Raw genomic sequence first — 21,264 nt, forward strand, 5'->3', positions numbered from 1 at the left:
CACTCAGTCGCGTTTGCTCGTTTCTTGGCTCACAACGTTCATGTCCTAAAAGTTCACTGCGTCGTTGCGAAACGTTTCATCCCAATGTCTAACATGAACGTCACACAATTACAAGCTCCGCCACAACTCAAAGCGCAGACTACTTCGGAGGACCCGGTGGACAAGAATGGCGAGGTATGTGCACACTGTCATGTTTATGCCCTCCAGACCGCTGTATAGCTGCGCTGTGTCGCGAACAAATGTCACGCATCGCATTCTTTCTATGTGCGGAGTCATTGGACCGAAATTGGGTGGTTCTTGTCCACTTGTTCAATGCTCCGCCGAGCCGCTATACCTGGCTACTTTGCGGATCCCCACCCATCAGGTAGTGCATCTGTCGCTGGATATTTTCCTTGTACGCCTGTCAGACGTCTAGGGCACCGCGGTGCGAATGGGTGGGTCATGTGGTTCATGTGGTTCACGATGGACTGGCGAGAGTGGCCCTTACCATCGTCATACGGGCAGGAACAACTCCAGCTTCGAATAAGTGATTTAACTTCCATTGATGATTTGGGCATATGCAGCGGTTTGGTTCCTCCCGCAGAAGACTCGCTCATTTGTGCCACACAGTTCTTGGCTCTGAGAATGCTCAACAAGCGAGCACGCGTGCGAGTGTCTCCAGGATCCCTCGAGTATGAGTCTCTACGGACACCGGGACGTGTCTTCGCAGTAGCGAATTCTAGGGGTTGGTTTGCGGCTGCGTCGCGCAACGCTGACTTATCAAACGGTGCGTTTCAAGCGATTTACTGGGCAGCGTCCACGTATTACATGTCCGGGATCGTCGGACACTGAACGCATGCGTTGAACTCAATACGGAGGACATGGCTTACAGGAGTCTGTTAATTCTCACTGATGGATCAAATAGGTTTCATTTTATCGACGCTCTCTGAGCTACGCGCCGCTTTCATGACTGGTACCGCCAAAAATGGTGAAATTGTCTTCCAAGCGCAACATAGGCTACCGCTGCCAAGCCTCCCGAGTGCGCTGGTGTTCTCGAGCCACGACACGCGTCTAGTGGTTGGCCTGGCAAATGGCCGGTTATTGGTTTACGACACTCAGAGTATTTTCGCAGGAAGCACAAACGTTCCTCAACCAATCTTCACTTACGACAGAGATAAACCGTTTCTCGATATTACTCCAAATCCAGGAGATATGGCAGACTTGGTGGCGATCTTGAGAGCAGGAGTGAATAATCCGGGAGAGCTCGCAGTGGAGGTCCTGGACACGCAGAAACTCCAGATGGTGGGAGGGTGGCAGAGCGGTGGCACCCCTGACACCAGACCAACTGCATGTACGTCTCCGTAATTGACGTCGTTGAGGAGAATGCTGACATTTTATCAGTGTCGTGGTCTGCGAAGGGGAAACAGTTGGCCCTGGGGCTTCAGAATGGTGACATTATCGCTTTCAGCCCCATGACCACATCAACCGCGAGAGGGCGCGTTCCGAGACCACCTTCAGCTGAAGGCCAGACCATCATGTCTACGACGTGGCTGTCAAACACTGAATTTTACAACATTTACACCCCCTTTCCCCCACTCCCGCCTAATGCGGAGCAAACGCATCTCATTGTCAATTTCGACCCTAAGACATACTCGTTGACCGAAGTGAAGCTCAAACCACCATTTCTCCCATTTCCTGGCATTTGTTCCCCCGGATCATTCCATACTCTTCTGCGCGGTTGGGCATCAGCCAAGCTTCTGCTCTTCGCTGGGGACAGCAGTTCGTGCGACCTTGGTGTAATTGGCATCGTAGACGATGCCTGGTGCAACATATCTTTGGAGGAGACGTCGATGCCTACGGTCCCACTCGATAAGGAGATGAACGACACCGTCTTGATGGGCCTCGAGATTGACTTGACGAACACCGACCAGTACCGTTTCACCACGGTTTCGGGCGAGGGGATGGACGTCCCACCGCCTCCGATCATGTACTTGTATGCGAGTGACGGTACGTTGTCCGCCTGGCACGTCATCCACAGTTCGGGCATTGGCTATCCGGGAATGGCGACAGCTTCGGCATCGACTCCCGTCCCACAACAACCTCAGCCAAGTCCCATACCGCCCGCGCAGGGTGCGTTTGGGCAGCCGCCTACTTCTTCCGCGTTCCGCTCACCGACCTCCGCCTTCAACCAACCCACCGCCCCTACATTCACGCAACCTGCCGTCCCCGCCTTCGGCCAACCCGTCGCCCCCGCCTTCAGCCAACCCGTCGCCCCCGCCTTCAGCCAACCCTCCGCCCCCGCGTTCGGCCAGCCTTCCGCACCGGCGTTCGGCCAGTCGTCCCTTGGGCCTGGACTCGCTCCCACATTTCCTACTTCAGGCGGATTTGCTGCGTTTGCGGCCGGGCCCTCGAAGTTCGGTCAATCCTCCTTCGGTCTTGGCGCAATGTCTTCGGCACCGCCACCATCTCAAACTCCTCAAGAATCAATGGCAATGCAGGTTTCGACTGCATCTGACGACGTGATGGTGGCTGATACCGACACTGGATTTGGCGGCCTTTCTCTCGGAGGAGGAGGCTCTGACAAGGGCAAGGAGAGGACCGGCGGAGGATTCGGCGTGTTTGGACAACCATCTCTTGCTCCACCCGATGCCAACAAGCCTGTCTCGGCATTCGGTGGCGGCGGGGTAATCAGGCCAGCCTCAGGGTTCGGTGCTTTTGGTAATATGAACCAAGGGCCGTCGCCGTTCGGTTCGCCCCAGCCAGCACCTGGTTTGGGCGCGTTTTCCAACCTGCGAACTCAGCAGTCAGCGTTTGGGTCGGGGACCCCAACATTCGGAGCTCCCGCCCAAGGGTCAGTCATAAAGCCAGCCATAGGTTTTGGTGCATTTGCCAACCAAGGCCCTTTACCATTTGGTGCACCGCAGTCACCGAGCACCTCCCAAACTGAACCGTCTCCAGTGATAAAACCAGCTACTGGTTTTGGTGCCTTTGCGAACCAGGGGCCTTCGCCGTTTGGCGCACCGCAGTCGCCGAGTGCTACCCCTGCTCAGCCGTCCGCTGCGCCAACTTCCATGATTAAACCAGCTACTGGTTTCGGTGCGTTCGCGAACCAGGGCCCGTCAGCTTTTGGCACCCCGTCGACCAGCAGCTCATTCGGGACTCCTGTAGCCGCTCCAGCGGAGTCAAAACCGAGTTCAGCGTTTGGCCAGCCCAGTTTTGGTCAACCCTCTCCCCTTGGGAGTTCTGTCTTTGGACAGCCTGCTTTTGGACAGCCCTCAGCATTCGGGAAGCTTGCGTTCGGTCAGTCTGCGTTCGCACAACCTTCATTTGGGCAGTCCTCACTTGCCCAACCTGCCACCCAACCGACAACCACACCATTCGGTAGCCCTAGTGGCATATCTGGCGGTTTCAGCGCGTTTGCAAAGGCCGGACCCTCAGCGTACGGCACGCTTCTCCCTGCAAGAAATGATAAGTCGGCAGCGCCCGCGCTGACAGAAAGGGTGCCGAAGGAGGAAGCCGCTCCGAAGGAGGAGACCACGTCGAAACCCGAAGCGACGCCGAAGGAGACCATGTCGCAAGAGGCGGCGGCAGCGAAAGAAGAGGCAGCACCTCAGGAAGAGGCAGCGTCTAAGGAAGAGACTGCGCTGAAGGAGGCGGTACCGAACGAAGAGGCAGCACGAAAGGAAGTGGCCTCACCGAAGGAGGGGGCGATACCAAACGACGAGGAGGCGCCAGAAGAGGAAGGCAACAAAGAAGAGGCTAGCAAGGAGGAGCCCGAAGTAATGCTCATTGGAGGGGTTCTTCCCACATTGAGAAATATTTCTGGTGGCCCGTCCCCCGGAGTTCGACCAATGCCTGCCTCACCATCTGCACTTGTTCCACATACTCCTGTTCGTGCCGCCTCTCCTTCGGACTCGTCTAGTCCGTCACGCCCTTCGACACCTTCCTCCCCCAGTTCACCTACCAGCCCGCAGGAGGCAGAAACACCTGTTGCACCGCCTAGCACTACGCCTAGCACTACACCCGCTGCACCTCCTCCTAGTGGAGGTGCATTTTCTGGGCTGAAGACCACACCCTATGGTTTTGGGCCACTTCAACCTGGTTTCGGTGCCTTCGGGGGTGGTACTAACCCTTCATCTCCTTTTTTCAAAGTCGCTCAGTCCCCAGAAACGCCACCCAAGCCCGTGTCTGTGTTTGGTAGCTTGCCTTCAACTCCGGTTACACCGACCCCGAAAGAGCTTGGAAACACGCCTGCTTTTGGTGCACCATCGGCGCTAGGTGCACGCTCCGTGTTTGGCGGCGCTGTACCGCCTGTAACCGTTCCTGCATCAGGTGGATTCGCTGCGTTCAGCGGCAGTACCAGCGCTTTTGGTGCGGCCGCTGCTTCGGGTAAGTCTTTTGGAGAACTGCTACGGCAGAAGGAGGAGAAAAAAGAAGAGCCGGAAAAACCTCTTTCTGTTTTTTCGATCCTGGCGAGTCAAGGTGCCTTATATTTTCTTGTGATTGTCATACCACAATTTACACAATTATGCCTACGCTACTATAGGAGCTACGAGACTTGCAACAGCTCTACAAGAAGAGTTGGAACGAGTAGAATTGGAGTTCGAAGAAGGCGAAGAAGGGTATCCTAACATTGACGACGATGCAGCGTCGTTTCTATCGGAATCCGCTTCCGAAGAATCAATCGATGGACACTTGGAGGGTATCCCTGAGGAACACCCTAGCTCCCGTTCTCCATCGCCTACTTCTGTTGAAGAGTCAACTTCAACAGAGAAGCTGAAATCAGGTAAGAACGAGATTGTATCCGCCTCTTCCCTTAATGACCATCTCTGCTGCAGTTGACAAAGGTAAAGCTAGAGAAGGTAGCACGACTCCTCCCGGCACCCCAGCTAAAGTCGTAACATCTACTGTGGTCAACCAACCTCCGGCTGCTTCGGTTGCAGGGCCAGCGACTCCGTCTCCAACAGGATCTTCAATAGGAATAGGCCTGGGTCGGCCTTCGAGTAGGCCCGTTCGTAGTTCCCCTCTTGCCAGTGCACCGATCAACGGGGAAACTGAAGCAGCACCTTCCCCCGCGGCCTCGCTCGCCGAAGGAAAAACTGAAAGTGAACAGGTCGGGGAGAGGTCAGGAGCTAACTCAGAAGGGTCATCAAGACCGACATCACCTCACCTTCTCTCTACACTTGGTGCAACGCCAACCCCTTCAATGAGTCCCTTCTCACTGACTCCTTCTGTGACTCCTCCGCTGTCGGCCGATTCAAATGCATCTTCTAGTTCTAAACCGCTGCTTGGAGTTTCAAACATTTCTCCGTTCGGTATTCCTGATGTTAAAAGCACGACTCCGCCAACCAACATTTTCGGTTCGAAGGTTTTCACATTGAATCCGTCCGTAGCGCAATCGAAGGAGGGTGCTAGTGCATCACAGCCCTCCACCACTTCACCTCCTGAATCGAAGTCTAACAGTCCCGCAGACACACCTGAAGCACCGAAATCAGCCTTGGCGGGTCTGGCGCTCCCTCCCGGTGGAAAGATTGGTGGGTTGCCCGCAGCCCCTGGCACCGCAACCGCTCGTGTAGCATCACTGTCTAGTGGCAAGACACTAGCAGGCCCACTGTTTGGAACCAAACTTCCGGAGCTTCCAAAGCCCCCTAGCACGACGTTGATGGGTGCGCTAGCACCGTCTAGTACTCCACCGACTTCATCAGGAAAGCTGTTTGCCACACCGGCATTAATTCTGAAGCCCCCGGCGGGCTCAATATTCGGTACACCAGCCACCGGCAAACCATCTGCTTCTAGCTCAGCATTCGGGAAGCCAGCGGGAACACCTGGAACATCGGCTGCGCCTTCTGTTGCTCCGGGTGGGTTACTCGGTAACAAGCTAATAGCTGTGCCTGCCGCAGATAAGCCTTCTGCAGACAAGGCTGTTGCGGTAACTTCTCCAGAAGAAGGTATGGCGAGGGAGTTTCTTGCTGTGCTTGTCATGGTTGCGCAGGAGCTGAGAACGGTGAGCACAGAAGCTCATGCACGAGAGCACACTGACCAGACACCGTTTTCTACAGCTCCGCTCAATGACGACGGACGCAGGCAAAAAGCGCGAGAATCTCTATAAGCCTACCAATCGCGTGTACACGCGAGCTGATCTGAGTATAGAGACAAGTTGGGCGGTCAGCGATCTGGAGCAACTGGCACAGATCATGAAGAGCATCGAACAGGACCTCAAAGAGTTGGAGGAGGAGAAAGTGGACTGCATTGCCATGCTTCAAGAGGTGGAAAGCAGCATGCTGAAAGGTACACGTCCGCGCAGTCCAGTGTGCTTTAATTCTACTAACCTACGTTTTCTTCATAGCTACCACGCGGAAAGAGGAGGTCGTCCGATTCAGCAGAGCATCAAGGGATGCTGAATTTGCAAAGATGCTGAAAGCGAGATCTCTGGGGCCTGAGCATCTCGAAACACAGAGTCAGCTACGGAGGGATATCAAGGTAGGTCACGATTATACGTATCTCGCCGTTATTAACAACTCTGCAGGCCTTGCGTGATAGAATTCAGCAACTGGAGGACCACATTCAAGAGTCCAAGAAAAAGCTAAGTTTGATGAAAGCGAACAAGCCTGGGATCAGGTGGGTCATCTGCGCAATCTTACATCGTGCTGTGACTGAGCCTTGTGTCGTGCAGGGCACCATCACTAGATACGATCAACAGGATCTGCCGCAATATCGACACCGCGATTACTCAGGAGGAAGATCACGTTGCAAAGCTCGTCGCGCGCACCGCGCAATTAACTCTCAAACCTGAGCCAGAGTCGCGGGACAGACGGCTCCCTGACAAGACTGGCAGGCCGTTTGAAGTTACGCCGAACGTTGCAATGAGCACTGCGGCGGCGCTAAATGCCGAGATGTCCGCGCATAAGCTGAAGATTGCGCTTTTGGCGGCGCGCAAGGAACCGCTGTTAAACACCCAAGCAGCTACTGCGAAGCGTGTTCTCATACGCCGGCCGCTTACACTTCCAACTAGGCCGACGCAAGCACCAGGTACATCTCTGACAGGTACGCATATGAAGGACCCTCAGCTTAATAAACCGGCGCCAGTACCGGTCGGGTTGTTTGGTACACCCTTAACGAGTATGCCCATAAGGGGTAAACAGCCTATAGCTCCAAATCAGCCAGTGTCATCGCCCGTCAGTTTGTTTGGTACATCTCTACCAACTACACCGGTAAAGGTCGCTCAGCTGTCGCCAGCACCTGTTGCACTGCCAACTACGCCGGTGAAGGAGGATGTGTTCGCATCAATGGGCCCTCTACCCCCCTTCAATACTGGTGGTAGCTTATCGTCATCTCCTCCGTCTGGTGGAGGTTCTCGACAACGCTATTCGAGTGGCAAACATCACGCAAAACCGATCCCTCTCAAGAAGACGTCTGCGACGACAGCGCCTCCTCCGAATTTTAGTTGGGGTCCCCTGCCAGGTATATCCCCATCTTCCGCCGGGGGAAGCGTACCAGCGCTGCCTGTTCCATTAATCTCTGCAAACGCACCGACTGTACCAGCATTGCCCGTTCCGATATCACAGCCAAACGCGGCGAACGCGAAGGGCGGACCACCACCACTACCTTTCCTGATCAACGCTACGAAACCATTGAGTGTCTCCCCATTACCTTTTCCCATCGTGAAGGCCAGCTCTGCACCCCTAGTACCTCCTTCACAGCCAAACGCTACAAATCCCGCGAACGCACAGAGCGCACCGCCGCCACTACCTTCCCCGATTAGCGCTGCGAAAGCACTGAGTGTACCGCCATTGCCCTTCCCGATCTCGAAGGCTAGCTCTGCACCGATTACACCAGCGGTATCACCACTGCCTCTTCCGATCGTGAAAGCTAGCTCTGCACCAAGTTCATCGCCAGTTCCTCCTTCGCAGCCGGACTCCGCAGAATCTGACTCTAGATCTGCGACACCAGACTCTGCAAAAACAGAGTCTGCGAAAGTACCGGATGCACCGCAGCCGCAGCCACTCTCGCTGTCGAGTTCCTGGGTCACGGAGGGTTTTAAAGAGGGCAAGCCCGCTTAAGAGTTCTTTTGGTGTTAATCATTTGTATTATTTGTACATACATACGTATCTCGTCTCTGTGCTTTCTGCAGCAATGTATCACACATCATGAAGCATCTTCATATCTCTTTTCCTCATTCTCGGGCTCTTCCGCGCTGGTTTGCTCTCGTGCATTCTCCTGTGCGTCGGGCCCGTCCTCTGACTTTTGCTGCTTCTCGAACGGGTCGTAGATGATAGACTCGAGGTGTGCGAGTGCCGCCTGGGGAAAAAAGGAGCAGGCTAGTACGGCGCGTAACGGGCGTTGGTGACGAAATCGCTGCGCACCCTCCCGACATCGCTGAGCTCCTGCTCCTCATTGCCCGTGAACGTATCGAGGTCGGCATCGACAAACACGCCGTCGTCGTCGTCCATCTCGTCGAGCGATGCCGGGTCGGGGTGTAATGATGCGCACACCGAAAGGCCGTCAAATATGTCCTCGACTGGCCATGATAGTTAGTACCGGTGAAAGGTGAGCAGAGGCTACAACGTACGTGCCGAGGCATTCTGAGGCACAATAATGAGTTCCTGCATTTCTGCAATATCTACTTCAGCGGGCCCCTCTGACTCCTCTTCGGCATCCGTTTGCTCGTCCAGTTGACAGTAGATCGAGGGGCCGCTCTCTGCCCGAGATATTGCGTGCAATGTTATGGACGGGTACTCCACTTGGAATCCACGTCCCGTTTCGGACATGAACACCAGCACGCTGCACACAAAAGATGGAAAAATCATCAGCATCGACCGAACTGCACAGCTGGAAAAAAAGAGGAATGCATACCTCTCAATCACGTAGAGCGTTCCTACTGCACAATCTTCCTGCGTAAATCCTTCCACTGGTGGGTCGAGCGTGATCGAGACGTGCTTTTCCCTATGGCGCAGCACAGGTGGGATGGCGGCGAACGATGTAGGCGTTGCAGCGACGATGTTTTTGTGCTCCTCGGGTGTGATAAACGTCGGCAATGTGGTGATCAGTGTGAGAGGTGCCATCCTATATTTTTGGGTGATCAAAGGTCACGGCAATGTTACGTTTTGCAACAAACGGTGCAGAACAGATTGGGGCAGGATGCAATATGAGGAGTTGCCTTATTCGGCCTCTTTACTTAACATCCGGCGCCTGTTTGACGCTGTGACGACTCAAATCCCATTTCCCACTATGTTGGCAGTCTCCCGTTGAGTTAGGATCGTAAATGAGCTGGCAAATTTGAGACTGTCACACAGGTAGTAAACGTTACATATGAGTAGGGAATCCTTATTATCAGGAGTAAGTGTCACAGGACAGCCATAAAATTAGCGTCAATACTATGCACAAAATGGATATACATACTCGAGAAGTACATCCAGCACACATAAGTTAATACCATGAAGAAATAGATACAGAAAGTAGATTGAGATAACCATAGAGTAAACTGAAACGTACAGTGGCAGATGGTCAGGAAGAGTGTGCAAGGATTCCAAACTGGTATATACAATGTCCTGAGGCATGGTCAGGGCTAGCATAGAGACAGGCAAGTAAACGCATTCACCGTCCTGGTAGATCTACAAAGCCATTGGACAGAACTAGTTAGATCAGGTGCACATCTTGCAGTTGGTTACGGAAGATGTGCTCTTCGACTAGGAAAGCAAGTTAACGCGCGTCTCATAATGGGAGGCATGGAGGTATCAGTAATAGAAGTAGAGGGGAATATCATATGAGGTCGACGCGCTCCAGATACGCGCGCAGGATGCCTTCTTCAACTGGAGAGGCGACGACGAGCAACGTGCGTCAAGGGTCAAACGACACGAGTGGAAAAGCTACTTACCGATGCCGAGTGTGACCGCCGTCGCACGAGTGTCGATGACGGATGTCATGTGCACCTTGAACTGCCGCGGCTCGGGCGAATTGCGCCTGAATATCTCCTTGAAATGCTGCGCGAAGTCTGCCGCAAGGTCAGCATACGGCGGCCATGCAGAACGCAGACATACATTTGCTGACGGTCTGAACGTCATTCGCTCTGTCGCCGTAGCTGCGAACGTACTCGCTAACCTTGACGCCGGCTCGCAGCTTCTGCTCGAGGAGGTCGCATTTGTTGAGAAAGAGCACCATCTGCGTCTTCGCGAGGAGCTTCGATGAGCAAATCGCCTTCCAGAGCATAAAGCTGTCCTCGAGTCGGTTCACGTGCCGATCTTCAGTAAGACGCTCGTCAAAGCAGTTGATCGGGGCGAGGAAGATGATCGCGTCGCAGTCGTCAAAGTACGGGAACCACGCATGCCGCTGCGTACGAGAGCCGCCGACGTCGTACAGACACCACTCCGAACCGGCCGCGGGGCCTGAACAACAGGTCAGCAGACTGGATCGCAGCGGCTTTCGAAGAGAGCGCACCTGTCTCAAATCTGATGTTGTACTCTTGCACGCCGAGTGTGCGCAGTCGCGCGCGTACGACGTCATCGTCCGACGGCTGATAATCACGCGCGGCTATCCGATCGAGGTCGTTCAGGAAGCTGCAGGCGCCGTCATGAAACGCTCGCGAGTAGTGCAGACGGACTCACAAGCCTGGCGTGGCTTCCATATTGATTCTCCGGCGCGCAAGCATTTCCTGGACTATGGGATCCTCCCAGATGGCGCTCATGTCCTCTGCACAGGACGCGATAATCTCCTTGGTTTCGCGCGCCTGCGCCTCCTTATACTTGCGAGGGATCGTCGAGTCGGCCTCACCCTGACTGTTCCATGATTTGTGTGAACGGATAAAGAATTCCTGTTTATGGCGCCCGCGGGCTCCCACGGGCAGGACGGGGCCCTCCAAGTTGTTCAACGACGCGGGCTCACCCGAAGCTGCGCCAATGACATATTCGAGGTCCTTCTGCAGGCGAGAAAGAGGAGCGAGCTGGAGCCTCAGAAGGGCATGCCTGTTCGTAAATCGTAGAGGGGGTTCCGTGACTGCAGCTGGAGACGCCACTGCGTCCTCGTCGTCGCTGACGTCCGAGTCGGGTTGAGCAGACCTGGATGGAGCCGACATCTCCTCGGCGACCATATCGAGGATCATGTTGACATTGCGGACGAGATTCAGCTGGACGACCGCGCGCCACGATGCGCGTTCCTCCGCCCACGCGTCAGCGGAATACGTTAGGCGGAAATCTGCCGCCCATGCGTGTCAGTGTCACACAGCCCCGGTCCACCACAGGCGTACTTACTCTTCAGCGTCGTGGATTTGCCTGTGCATCATGAGTGAGACGACGAGTTCGACATCCAACACACTCACCGCTCTCGCTCTGACCAAGAAGCAGCACTTTGACTGGCCTCTTCTTCTTCAAAGCCGCTCTTTCGGCCTTGATCTGCTCGTCAATGCGGTCACTAACCTTGCGTGCCTCCTCCTCATCTCGCAATCTCCTCTCGCGCTCCTCGACGGTCTCATTCGGCGGCGGCGCGATTGCGAGGGTCAACGGGTCCTCAGCGTCGAGGGAACGCCCCATGATGAGGGGAGATGGCAAGAATGTTTGGCGCGCATGTAGTCTGACAGTTGCTTACTTCATAATTGTCCCTCCGGTGCCGGCTTCAGAATCATTCCATCTGGGCTGTCAACGTTCGTTGTTATGCCGATTGCGAGTGCGACAGTACTAGTTGGTCTAGACGATGTCTGAGAGAATTGCTGCGCCAGCATCACAATAATAATAGTCCCAATTGTAATAGACGCAGTTACTAACGACATACAAGGGAACTTTAGGCGCGGGCAGTAAATCTATCCTTGAAACATATATGGTCGTTTATATCGTTGCAGAGCGTCGTCTAAGGAGGAAGGGATTCTAGCAGCGAGTATAGTAAGTGGACGTCTGCGCAGATCATGACCGCATCACGGTCTATATTTTGTCTAATCGGCCTCTTTGTTCTGGTACCGAGCGAGGGAAGCGAGTATCTTGAAATTAATACACCGAGAATAGCTTCGGCTGGCGTTTGAATCGCGCTGCAGGCACGGTAAAGATTAGGCATACGCTTCGATTAGATTTGAGGATCCTACCGTATAATAGAATCATTGCGCCGGCGATCTGCATTGCGCCAGACCAGCTTGCAACTGCTCTCCAGCTTCCATTCGTCGCGCTCAGAATTGCACCACCCAGCGGGGCACCAGCAGAGTTCCCTGACAGCGAACACATGAATCTAACGCGACAGTACAACCGACTAGTGATTTACCAGGTAGATTGAAAAAGAGCAGAAGGCCGGACAAGCCTGCAAGACGACCAGAGCCGTACAGCTGCGCGCCTACTGCGGGAGTGAGCGAAATAAAACAGCCACAGAAAAATCCGTAGAGAATAGCAAATATCATCTGCAAACAGTTGAATAAGTGACGTGAGATATCTTGCCTTGAGCAATAGACAGAAAGGCCCACAATGCCAGCATAAGTGGTAACAAAATTCCAGATAAGAATCTGCGTAATCCCGGACATGAATATCGCAACAAACAGGGCGTTCACCGGGCCCGTGCGATCCGCGACAAAGCCGATTAGCGTGCGCCCCGCTGCTGCAGAAAGATTGAGCGCGGTGACTGGAAGGGAAGAAAGCTGATAAACGCAGATTAATCAATATATTACGACAGCACGCGCGAGACGAACCAGGAGGCTGGCACTAGGTATCTTCTCGCTGGTATATGTGGGTAGGTAAAAGATAGGCGATAGATAGCCGCTAAATGCTGGATGAGCACAACGGTGACGAGAGTGTTTGGAGAACTTACAAGGTGGTGAACAGGAAACAGAGTCCAAGGCTCCAGAAAACGGGGTCCATGAAGAACGTGCGGTCGAACCAGATAATATCCGGACGCTTGGATTGAGGACGTCGGCGCTCCTGTATCATGAAAAACGCCGCCGTCATGCTTACAGCGTCGATAGCGCTGTAAATCGCGAACGTCCTGCGCAGCCCGAGTGACTCCAGCATTCCGTACATCAGCATAGAGGCAACGGCACCACCTACTCATCTGTGTGAGACTCAAAGGTCATAGCACACATACATGAATGATACCTAATGAACTACCGGCAACGACGATGCCTGTGGTCAGGGCTCTGTACTTATAGAACCACTGCGCCGGTAGAGCAACCTGGAAAAATATGTTTGCTACACCTGGTAGAGTGGAATCGGTGGGACATACAATCAGAGGGAAGACTAGAGAGCACGCTATGCCTTGTAATACGCCCTGCCATTATATAGGGTCAATGAATGGGAGTATAACCTAAAGTAATTCAGCTCGTACCTGGGTAAGGAAAAACTGCCATACTTTCGTGCAAAACGCAGAACACAGCATACTGACGGTCCAGCATAACGCGCCTGCAGCAAGAAATGGCTGCGATACCGTCGTCAATATCGACACCATCTGTCAGAACAAACTTTATACCTTATATCCACTGGATAGGCGACGTCATCAGAGCGGTGGCACAAGAGATAAGAGCAATACTCACTAGCGATCGCCCAACTTTCCCGTGATCACGCTGGTCAAAGTCATGATCTGCAAAGTCGTGTACTTTGCATAGTATTCTGGCATTCAAGATTGTGCTCACCATTCCAGACATGCTCCCCAAGGTACTGAGCACCGATTCGGACGTATGGGGAAAGAGGTGCTCCACGTAGTAAGTCTGTACAATGCCCCACGCCTACGACAACATGAGTATGGACAGGCTCAATGAGCGTCCAAGACTGAATCCGCATGCTCACGAGCCTTTATTCACATGAGTCCAGGCAACGTTCAGCAAACAATCTATTAACAACAGAATGCACGAGGTGTAGAGTTAGACATACGCCCAGCCCACAGTTGATGCGGAGAAAATAACGCATCCGAGCACCACGATCCACCCCCGTCCACCTTCCGGATAGCTGTCGAAGGGGTCCGCAGGAACATCGTCGTCGGCCACTGGGGAAGAGGAATCGATGACAGGCGTATCGAGGTCTGCCTTCTCTTTCGCTGAACTTGTACTGGATGGCACGACGGCCCTCTCTGCCTGCGAGTACACAGACTGCGGTTTCTCAGATGAAGAAGCGTCCATCGTCAGCAAGCACACGACGCAGAAAGTGGGCGCGAAGGGGAGAGAGGGAAAGTGGGAAAGGGGGAATAAATCCTTCAGGACAATCTTGTGAAACTTTATGACTGTATCACTAAAGATATATAGCCCCGAGCACGAGGTGTTCGGCAAACAGCTTCATGCTTTTCTCGAGGCTACCGTCGGAGGATGTGCCTCAGGAACTGGAATGCCCATTAACGGCAATGTCATCGCCAACTCAACCACGAAATTAGTAGACGGCGTAGAACTGCTGGCTGACATCGTGGCGGCATGAGTGGATTCGTACCATCTAGCCACGGAGAAGACACACCACATATACTCGTCTCCAGGTCAGGAGGCCTGGAGGTCTGATTGAGTCATAATCCCGGTCCGGTCCAATCGCAAATCGCATATATATATGTGAAAAAGATGTCACCGAGACAGTTCTTTCGGTAAAGATTCCGTTTAAATGACGGAATAGACACCTTAGGAGGCCAAAAGAAAAGGGGACGAAATGTCGTTATTCCGCCATGATGAACCGCGGGCAAAAGTCAATGACACACATGTGAGTCTGTCGCAATCACGCATCATGAGGAGAAGGAGAAGGCCTGGTATGGAGCAACCTGGCATGGGGAAGCCGCTTGGCAAACGCGGAGAACCGGACCCGAGTACTATACGCTGACTAATATTTTTAGATTTTCGATTCTTCAGAATATCTTCTAGAAATTCACTGCAAAACGTCGAGAGCAGATTCTCTTCCAGCGGTGCCAGTGAGCATCGAGACAGGCGACCTCATTAATATTGTGGCTAACCTGGCACCGGCTGTGCGACAATGTCCGGTATGACCGCCGCGGCCGGGTAGAGTGCTACGGTGCAGATCCCACTGCAGTACACAGGAAGAACAGGGAATAAACACAGTAGCGCAGCGACCTCAAAGCTGACAGCGCTCTGGCTTCGCATCCACCTGCCCCAATTGATTCTTTCATCTTCTCGCAGTTGCTCCGGATGATGCAATACGGAACTCCACAGGAAGACGCAAAGGATAGACCTCGAGCTCATTGAGATGTTTCCATCTAAGATCGATACCAGGGATATTCTGACCAGTACTATGTTTAGAATCCGTAATTTTCATAGGAGACAACGTAGAAGATCCCAGCTCCCTCAAATATTTTACCCGGTTGACAAATCATGAGGCCAATGCTGGAATCTCGCAGGTAAGGGAGACAAATAATATCTGTGACTGAACTCATCGAAGGGGTGTGATGATGCAGTGTCCGAGGAAAGGCTGCAAGGTTGACTGAAGAGTAATTTGACAGGACGTACCCCAATTCGGTCTAGCAGAAACGCCGTCTGAGGACGGCATTACACTGGAGACGCACGGAGGTAGTATCACACCTTCTAACTATGCTCGGTGACAGACCCTGGCGCGATATCTGGGTGTCACTACGTCACCTCACACATAAGTTCGATTCTGCATGCTACCTAGTTGATGCCCGTTTCTCAGTCATGGTGTTGAGTAGTGTTTAGTTGACCTCGTTCTGACTATCAATTACGCATTGATTACGTTGTGTAGCTATCATATAGATTTGTGCGCTATCTTCACCACCGTCATTACTGTAATATTGATGTTCGACGTAACGTTGAGGCCAAGCCCCATCATACATACACACTTGCCTTATTGGAACAACAGAAGCACTGTTCCCACGCCCAACACCTCGTCTCCGAGGCCCACTGCGCGTTCGCTACACCCGCGGTCGTGACCCTGAGGTGCGTAAGTAATTGCATTCGTTCTTATGCAGTTCGTACTACATTGATACTAATACGCATTCGCCACGCTGCGTATATGAACCACCTCATAGTGATCACGCTCGTCCCCATCTTTCCCGGTGGCCCTTGCCGCATAGAGGCGCCCAACATGTAAATAAGCCTTCAATTTAGTGAACCCAACGTACTCATGGTTGTGGCCACGTAGAAATGCCACGAAATGGCAATAGTGCGCGTTCACATCGCGCATTACAAAATGATGATATCTTACGAGAGATCTTCGAGTACCTCTCTGCCCCACTTCAAGTATTTCCTGTCCGTCAGAGCTTGAGCGATAGGAAAGCCCTTCTTGCAGCTGCACGTGTTTGCAGCTCCTTCTCCGAGCATGCACTTGATGGTCTATGGAGGGATCTTCCGAGTGTGCTTCCCATTCTCAAAATCTTGAAGACCTCCTTGCTGCAAATTGACACATCCTATGATATGCGGGAATACGTATGTAGTCTACTTCAGGAAGCACATCGAGAACTGCTCACAGTCCCTTAGATTCTCCAAGGACCCGTCTCCGCAGCTGAATTCCGGCGATTTCTCAGCTACTCACGACGCGTGCGAGCTTTGCGCGAAGTCCAGCTCCACAATGAAAAGATTTCCCCTTCCGTATTCCAATTGCTCAGTTATCTCGCACGAGGAAAACCTCTGTTCCCCTCTCTTCGTACTTTGGGCTGGGAGCAGTATCATCCCTGTGGGACGGAAGTGCTGGCGTTCTTGTCGCCATCACTCCGTACCTTGAGCCTGACCATTGGCGAACCTCGCAATCCTGAAGACATGAGTACGCTTGGCGGCATCATTTGTAACTTCGCATGCCAGATCTCGGATTTACCCCTTCAAAGCCTGATGATCGACGACCTCCACATTTCCCCACTCTTTATAAGAACGCTAGCGCACTTCAAACATCTTCGGGTGTTGACAATTAAACGTCCCATCGCGGTGCAAGAGTTGACTCTTAGTCTGGCCGGCCTGGAGGACCTCGAGCGTCTCGACATCACTCTTGACGATTCAGAAGTACCCCCCGATGATAAGCCTCTTGCCTGCTTCAATTCCATGAAGAATCTATCTGTTTATAGAGGAACAGCTTCCGGTCTCCTGCACATTCTTCGGGCTACAAGCACGTCGCGATCCCTTCACACGTGCGAGATTGAGATGCTCCCTCTACCGGCTACATCATCCGCTACATTTCAAAAGGCCCTCCGAGTATTGTCGAGGTCCTCACTGCGCACAGTTCTTGTAAACTGCGAGCCGACTCGTGGGTTCCCGAAGTTTACTCAGTATCGGGATATGGTATATCCTCTTTTTAAAAGTCGGGGTCTGAGAGATGTCTCACTCAGCTTCGACGATCCCACGATCTGCTTGGCAGATAATGACATCAAGGGAATGGCAGAAGCTTGGCCGAAACTCGTTTCGTTGACACTATTTCAATGCGGCAGCGATCCTCCAATTGCGTCCATATTTTCGTTATTCGCATTTGCCAGTCAATGCCCGGATCTCGAGTCCCTCGTGTTCTCGAACACGAATTTCTTGCCTACGTGTCCGGACAGATTGGATGACGTGCCTGTGATGTCTCATCGTCTGCAATGTCTGGAATTACGCAGTTTGTGGAATTCTTCCCCCGAAGCTGTGCAACAATCTGCACGTTTTTTACACCGTGTCTTTCCGGAGATGGAGTGTATATGTGAGGATGATGGAGAACAGTGTGGATTGTCCGACGTCCTCGAGCACTTTCAAGCTGTTCGCAGAGAGCAATTGGAACGCACTGGCAGATGCTTGATGTACGTCATCTCATAAGGTCATTGGATCATGTGCTAATGTAGAAGTTTTAGTGCGTAACGAGATATCTGCATCTTCAGTGGATCTTGTGAATCATTGTTGGTGGACACGACAACACTTTTGTCATCCTCTTCCATCAATTTTTTAGACACCATCAGGATACTATTAGTATTTGACAACCTCACCCAATGGTGCCAAAATAATCGGATGTGATTCACCGGTCTGTTCACCCTCCATGCAGCTCCATTTGTCTTGTGAGTTCACCCTCCCATGCTCTCTGGATATCTCTGTTCATTACTTCTGATCATGTGCCGGCATATTTCAGACCTTCATCGACGTATCACCATTTTTTCGGGGTCGTGCTCATTCGCTGGACACTTGCATATTTTTCAAATTCAGGTTGCCAAACTTCTTATCGCTGCCGCGTGTTTCTGCGCCAAGTGCCCAGCAGACGGTGACATGCCAGGAAAGCTTATTGCACAGTGTGTTAAACGATAGTATCCACAATTGTCCACCAATCCCAGTAAGCTATGACAAGGGTCGCGCTTCAACGCTACCACGATAGCAGAGATACAGTAAACGTCTGTTTATCTAGGAGCGTCGCGTAGACTTGCACAGGACATTAGAGCAATCTTACTTCACTCAATTCGGCACATACATACTTCTTGCACAGTCCAATTGACTCCCAGTGTGTACCACGTCGAAGATCTCACAGCACCAACACGTCCGCATCAGCAAAACTCCCCTCTACTTTTTGTCTTACTGTCTTTTTTGTCTTTTTTGCAACTTTTCTTACATTTCTGGAGGACACATTTTCTGGAATTCTGGAGGTGTTAGGTCTGGAATACACATAAGCAAATTGGTATTCTAAAACATACACTACATAGATTTTTATCATGTCTTGTTTTGAAAAAGTGCAAGACAGGCCAGTCTTAAAATAATGAGGTCCACCTCTTAATTCAAGACAAGACAAAAAAGGCCCAAAAAAGGCAGGTAAGACATGTAATGGGGTCAAATGGAGTTTTGCTGATGCGAATGAGAGAGCGTGTGCTGTACTCAGTCTCACCGCCACTCAGCATTGACTTGGCGTTTCTCTGGGTGGTTCAACGTCAGACTGGATCGAAGTACAGTTGTATTGATGCGCTCTATGAGTCTTCGTCACTGATAGCAACGCTTGAAAACTTTCTTCCTTCGACGTGCTGACGAAGCCAAACTCGATGACCAAGATATCTTCGCCCGTGCTATATAATCGCCTGCAGGTATTGCGAAGTTGGCAACGGTGACTCCCTGGACGCTTTCCGAGTCAGGAGTTCCTAATAGCCAGCTTCGCGAGATCATAATCATGTCGAACGCGTCGCGCACCCGCATCTTCCTGATTGGCGCTACGGGTGTGTTCACCGCCGCCCTGCCAGTGGTTTAATTCACGTTGACCCATTGGATCATATCGACAGGTTATGTAGGAGGCGCTATTCTAACGCGTCTCCTCGTGCATCCCTCTGCCAAGACACTTGACATAACTGTCTTCTTACGCTCTGCGGAGAAGGCGAGGCTCCTCGAAGCCGACTTTGGCGTGAAAGCCGTAGTGGGCACGCTTGCGGAGCTCGATAAGCTCGAGGCGAATGCTGCGGCCGCACACGCCGTCTTTTCCTGCGTGAGTAACGTGAATGTATAATCGTACACAGGCTCTGATATACGGACATGCTTCGTCTGCTGTGATGGATCGCACTTCAGGCGGACTCGGATGATGTCCCTGCGATCGAAGCCATCCTCAGAGGACAGCGTAAGAGGCACGCCACAACCGGAGATCTTCCTATCTTGATCCACACGGTATGCAATACTCACTTTTCGAGTGATATCCGGATTGAAATAACCACGCGCGTCTCGGAAGTCAGGCACAGGAGAGCTAATGGACAATGCGAAGGGACTTCATACAACCGACATAATTTACAACGACCTTGACGCTGCACAGATTGAAACGCTTCCTCTGACGGCGTTGCACCGCCCAGTAGACGTCATCATCGACCATGCCGATGTGGAAGGGTATGTGCGCACACACATCGTCATGCCCTCCATGATCTACGGGATTGCGTCCGGCCCGCTCGTCGCCGCAGGCATATCGAACCCACAGTCGGTGCAGATCCCCAACCTCATCCGCGCGTCACTCCACCGTCGCCAGGCTGGCATGGTCGGCAGCGGTATCTCCTTCTGGCCGGACATACACATCGACGACGGTATGTGCGCCTCCGCTGTGCTCGTGCATACACCCCACCTAGCCGAGAAGATAGCTGAGAAGATATTTGGGCATAGTGGCTGACCTTTACATCGTGCTGTTCGACGCGATCGTCACGAACCCTGAGAAGGTCGGCCATGGGCGCGAGGGGTACTACTTCGGTGAGGCGGGCGAACACACGTGGGCCGACATCTCACGCGCTATCGGTGTTGCGCTCGTGGAGCTAGGTATCAGCACGAGCGCTGAACCAACAACTTTCACCACTGAGGAGCTGATCAAGTACTTCGGATGTGAGGCGAGTTGCCGAGCTTTGCCTCCAATTGAGCCAGATCGAGTTCTGGCAGGAGACTGACGATCTACCCGTTGCGCAGGCGGTGGGCAACTACAGTGGAAGCAATTCGCGGTGTCGCGGCTATCGTGGGCGTGCGTTGGGGTGGAAGTCCATCCATACGACCGACGACATGCTTGCAAGTATACAGCCAGAAATGGACGCGTTGATCGCGAACCCTTCATACAAGGCAGTCGTCACCAATTGAGGAGTGACTGCTAGCAAAATAGGATGCCACCGGAATACTGGGATTTGACGTAAGTTAGTTTTGAACATCTCCGGAAAATGCATGTGCTGTCATATAGTTTGCACAGACGATAGGTTGTAATTTACGCTGTTGTCTATCATATATTCAGTTCAGCGGAAAAAGGACAGGCCACAGACGCGTCTGATCCGGCAGCACTGCTGGCAAATTTAAACTGTCGCATTTGATTATCGCCCGATTCGCTCTGCTGAACTCTGCGATAGCAAAAATTCTCCATAAAAACATTTGACAATTTTGACAGAGAACAGCAAATTCTGTTGCAGACGGTGAATGTCGCTAATGAGGTGGTATTCACCTTTAAAATCCGTGGCTACATATACGTCACCAACCGCGGTCAGCTTTTTTCTCTCTCTGAATTATAACCCTCGCGGTCATCCGTCCTGGAGCTCCTTTGACGTTGTGGAAATGACACTAGCGCACTACGTGGGCTAGACACATGCCGACTTCCTGCTTATGGAACTGCCTATGGTACGGAATGCAAAAGCGCCACGCCACCTTCGGCCACTGGTGCTCCTTATCAAAATCAATTCAGTAGGTCTCCCCATATACCCTCCAGACGAACTTTTCTGATTGCACTGCAACTTGAAGGCAGGCACCGGTACGTGTTTCCGCCAGTAGATCGGCTATTTACGCACCCCCACAGACAGGCTTGCTGAGAGAGTCCTACGGGGATGTATACAATTTATTCCGATCCCGATCCGCACAAACCAAGCCACCCCCCACCATACCGTCGACCTGGTTCTTCGAGTCCGAGTAGCATGAGGCGTGCGTGAGCACCCTCTATAGTCTACGGCCTCGCGTCTGTCGTC

The 21,264-nt window shown here is 52.6% G+C and overlaps 6 protein-coding genes across 6 annotated transcripts; 3 read left to right on the top strand and 3 right to left on the bottom strand.

The window, feature by feature from the left end:
* Positions 1-93: 93 nt before the first annotated feature.
* On the top strand, positions 94-8,039 carry SCP_1001390 (hypothetical protein; the record flags this gene model as incomplete). The annotated part of the gene is made up of 10 exons (XM_027762007.1): positions 94-174; positions 610-766; positions 905-1,330; positions 1,381-4,461; positions 4,526-4,765; positions 4,818-5,983; positions 6,039-6,267; positions 6,326-6,459; positions 6,506-6,597; positions 6,653-8,039. 10 exons carry the CDS (start codon positions 94-96, stop codon positions 8,037-8,039), a joined length of 6,993 nt encoding a protein of 2,330 aa, XP_027617808.1.
* Positions 8,040-8,297: 258 nt separating this feature from the next.
* Positions 8,298-9,041, bottom strand: SCP_1001400 (hypothetical protein; the record flags this gene model as incomplete). Its single annotated transcript, XM_027762008.1, has 3 exons — positions 8,298-8,497; positions 8,549-8,760; positions 8,833-9,041. 3 exons carry the CDS (start codon positions 9,039-9,041, stop codon positions 8,298-8,300), a joined length of 621 nt encoding a protein of 206 aa, XP_027617809.1.
* Positions 9,042-9,738: 697 nt separating this feature from the next.
* Positions 9,739-11,501, bottom strand: SCP_1001410 (heterotrimeric G-protein alpha subunit; the record flags this gene model as incomplete). The annotated part of the gene is made up of 7 exons (XM_027762009.1): positions 9,739-9,788; positions 9,854-9,970; positions 10,017-10,361; positions 10,414-10,532; positions 10,581-11,166; positions 11,223-11,243; positions 11,291-11,501. 7 exons carry the CDS (start codon positions 11,499-11,501, stop codon positions 9,739-9,741), a joined length of 1,449 nt encoding a protein of 482 aa, XP_027617810.1.
* Positions 11,502-11,948: 447 nt separating this feature from the next.
* On the bottom strand, positions 11,949-14,053 carry SCP_1001420 (Aspyridones efflux protein; the record flags this gene model as incomplete). Its single annotated transcript, XM_027762010.1, has 14 exons — positions 11,949-11,989; positions 12,044-12,163; positions 12,217-12,349; positions 12,413-12,583; positions 12,635-12,704; positions 12,754-12,985; positions 13,038-13,113; positions 13,165-13,209; positions 13,267-13,356; positions 13,408-13,417; positions 13,472-13,518; positions 13,571-13,663; positions 13,725-13,728; positions 13,809-14,053. 14 exons carry the CDS (start codon positions 14,051-14,053, stop codon positions 11,949-11,951), a joined length of 1,377 nt encoding a protein of 458 aa, XP_027617811.1.
* A 1,968-nt stretch (positions 14,054-16,021) lies between these two features.
* SCP_1001430 (hypothetical protein) lies at positions 16,022-17,692 on the top strand (the record flags this gene model as incomplete). Its single annotated transcript, XM_027762011.1, has 3 exons — positions 16,022-16,303; positions 16,355-17,634; positions 17,686-17,692. The coding sequence occupies 3 exons, from the start codon at positions 16,022-16,024 to the stop codon at positions 17,690-17,692; spliced, it is 1,569 nt and encodes a 522-aa protein (XP_027617812.1).
* A 1,282-nt stretch (positions 17,693-18,974) lies between these two features.
* On the top strand, positions 18,975-20,398 carry SCP_1001440 (NAD-P-binding protein; the record flags this gene model as incomplete). The annotated part of the gene is made up of 6 exons (XM_027762012.1): positions 18,975-19,020; positions 19,084-19,283; positions 19,364-19,459; positions 19,521-19,863; positions 19,940-20,157; positions 20,234-20,398. 6 exons carry the CDS (start codon positions 18,975-18,977, stop codon positions 20,396-20,398), a joined length of 1,068 nt encoding a protein of 355 aa, XP_027617813.1.
* Between the last annotated feature and the right edge of the window lie 866 nt (positions 20,399-21,264).

This window comes from Sparassis crispa, assembly GCF_003851025.1.
Source record: "Sparassis crispa DNA, contig_000009F, whole genome shotgun sequence".
Classification (NCBI taxonomy): domain Eukaryota; kingdom Fungi; phylum Basidiomycota; class Agaricomycetes; order Polyporales; family Sparassidaceae; genus Sparassis; species Sparassis crispa.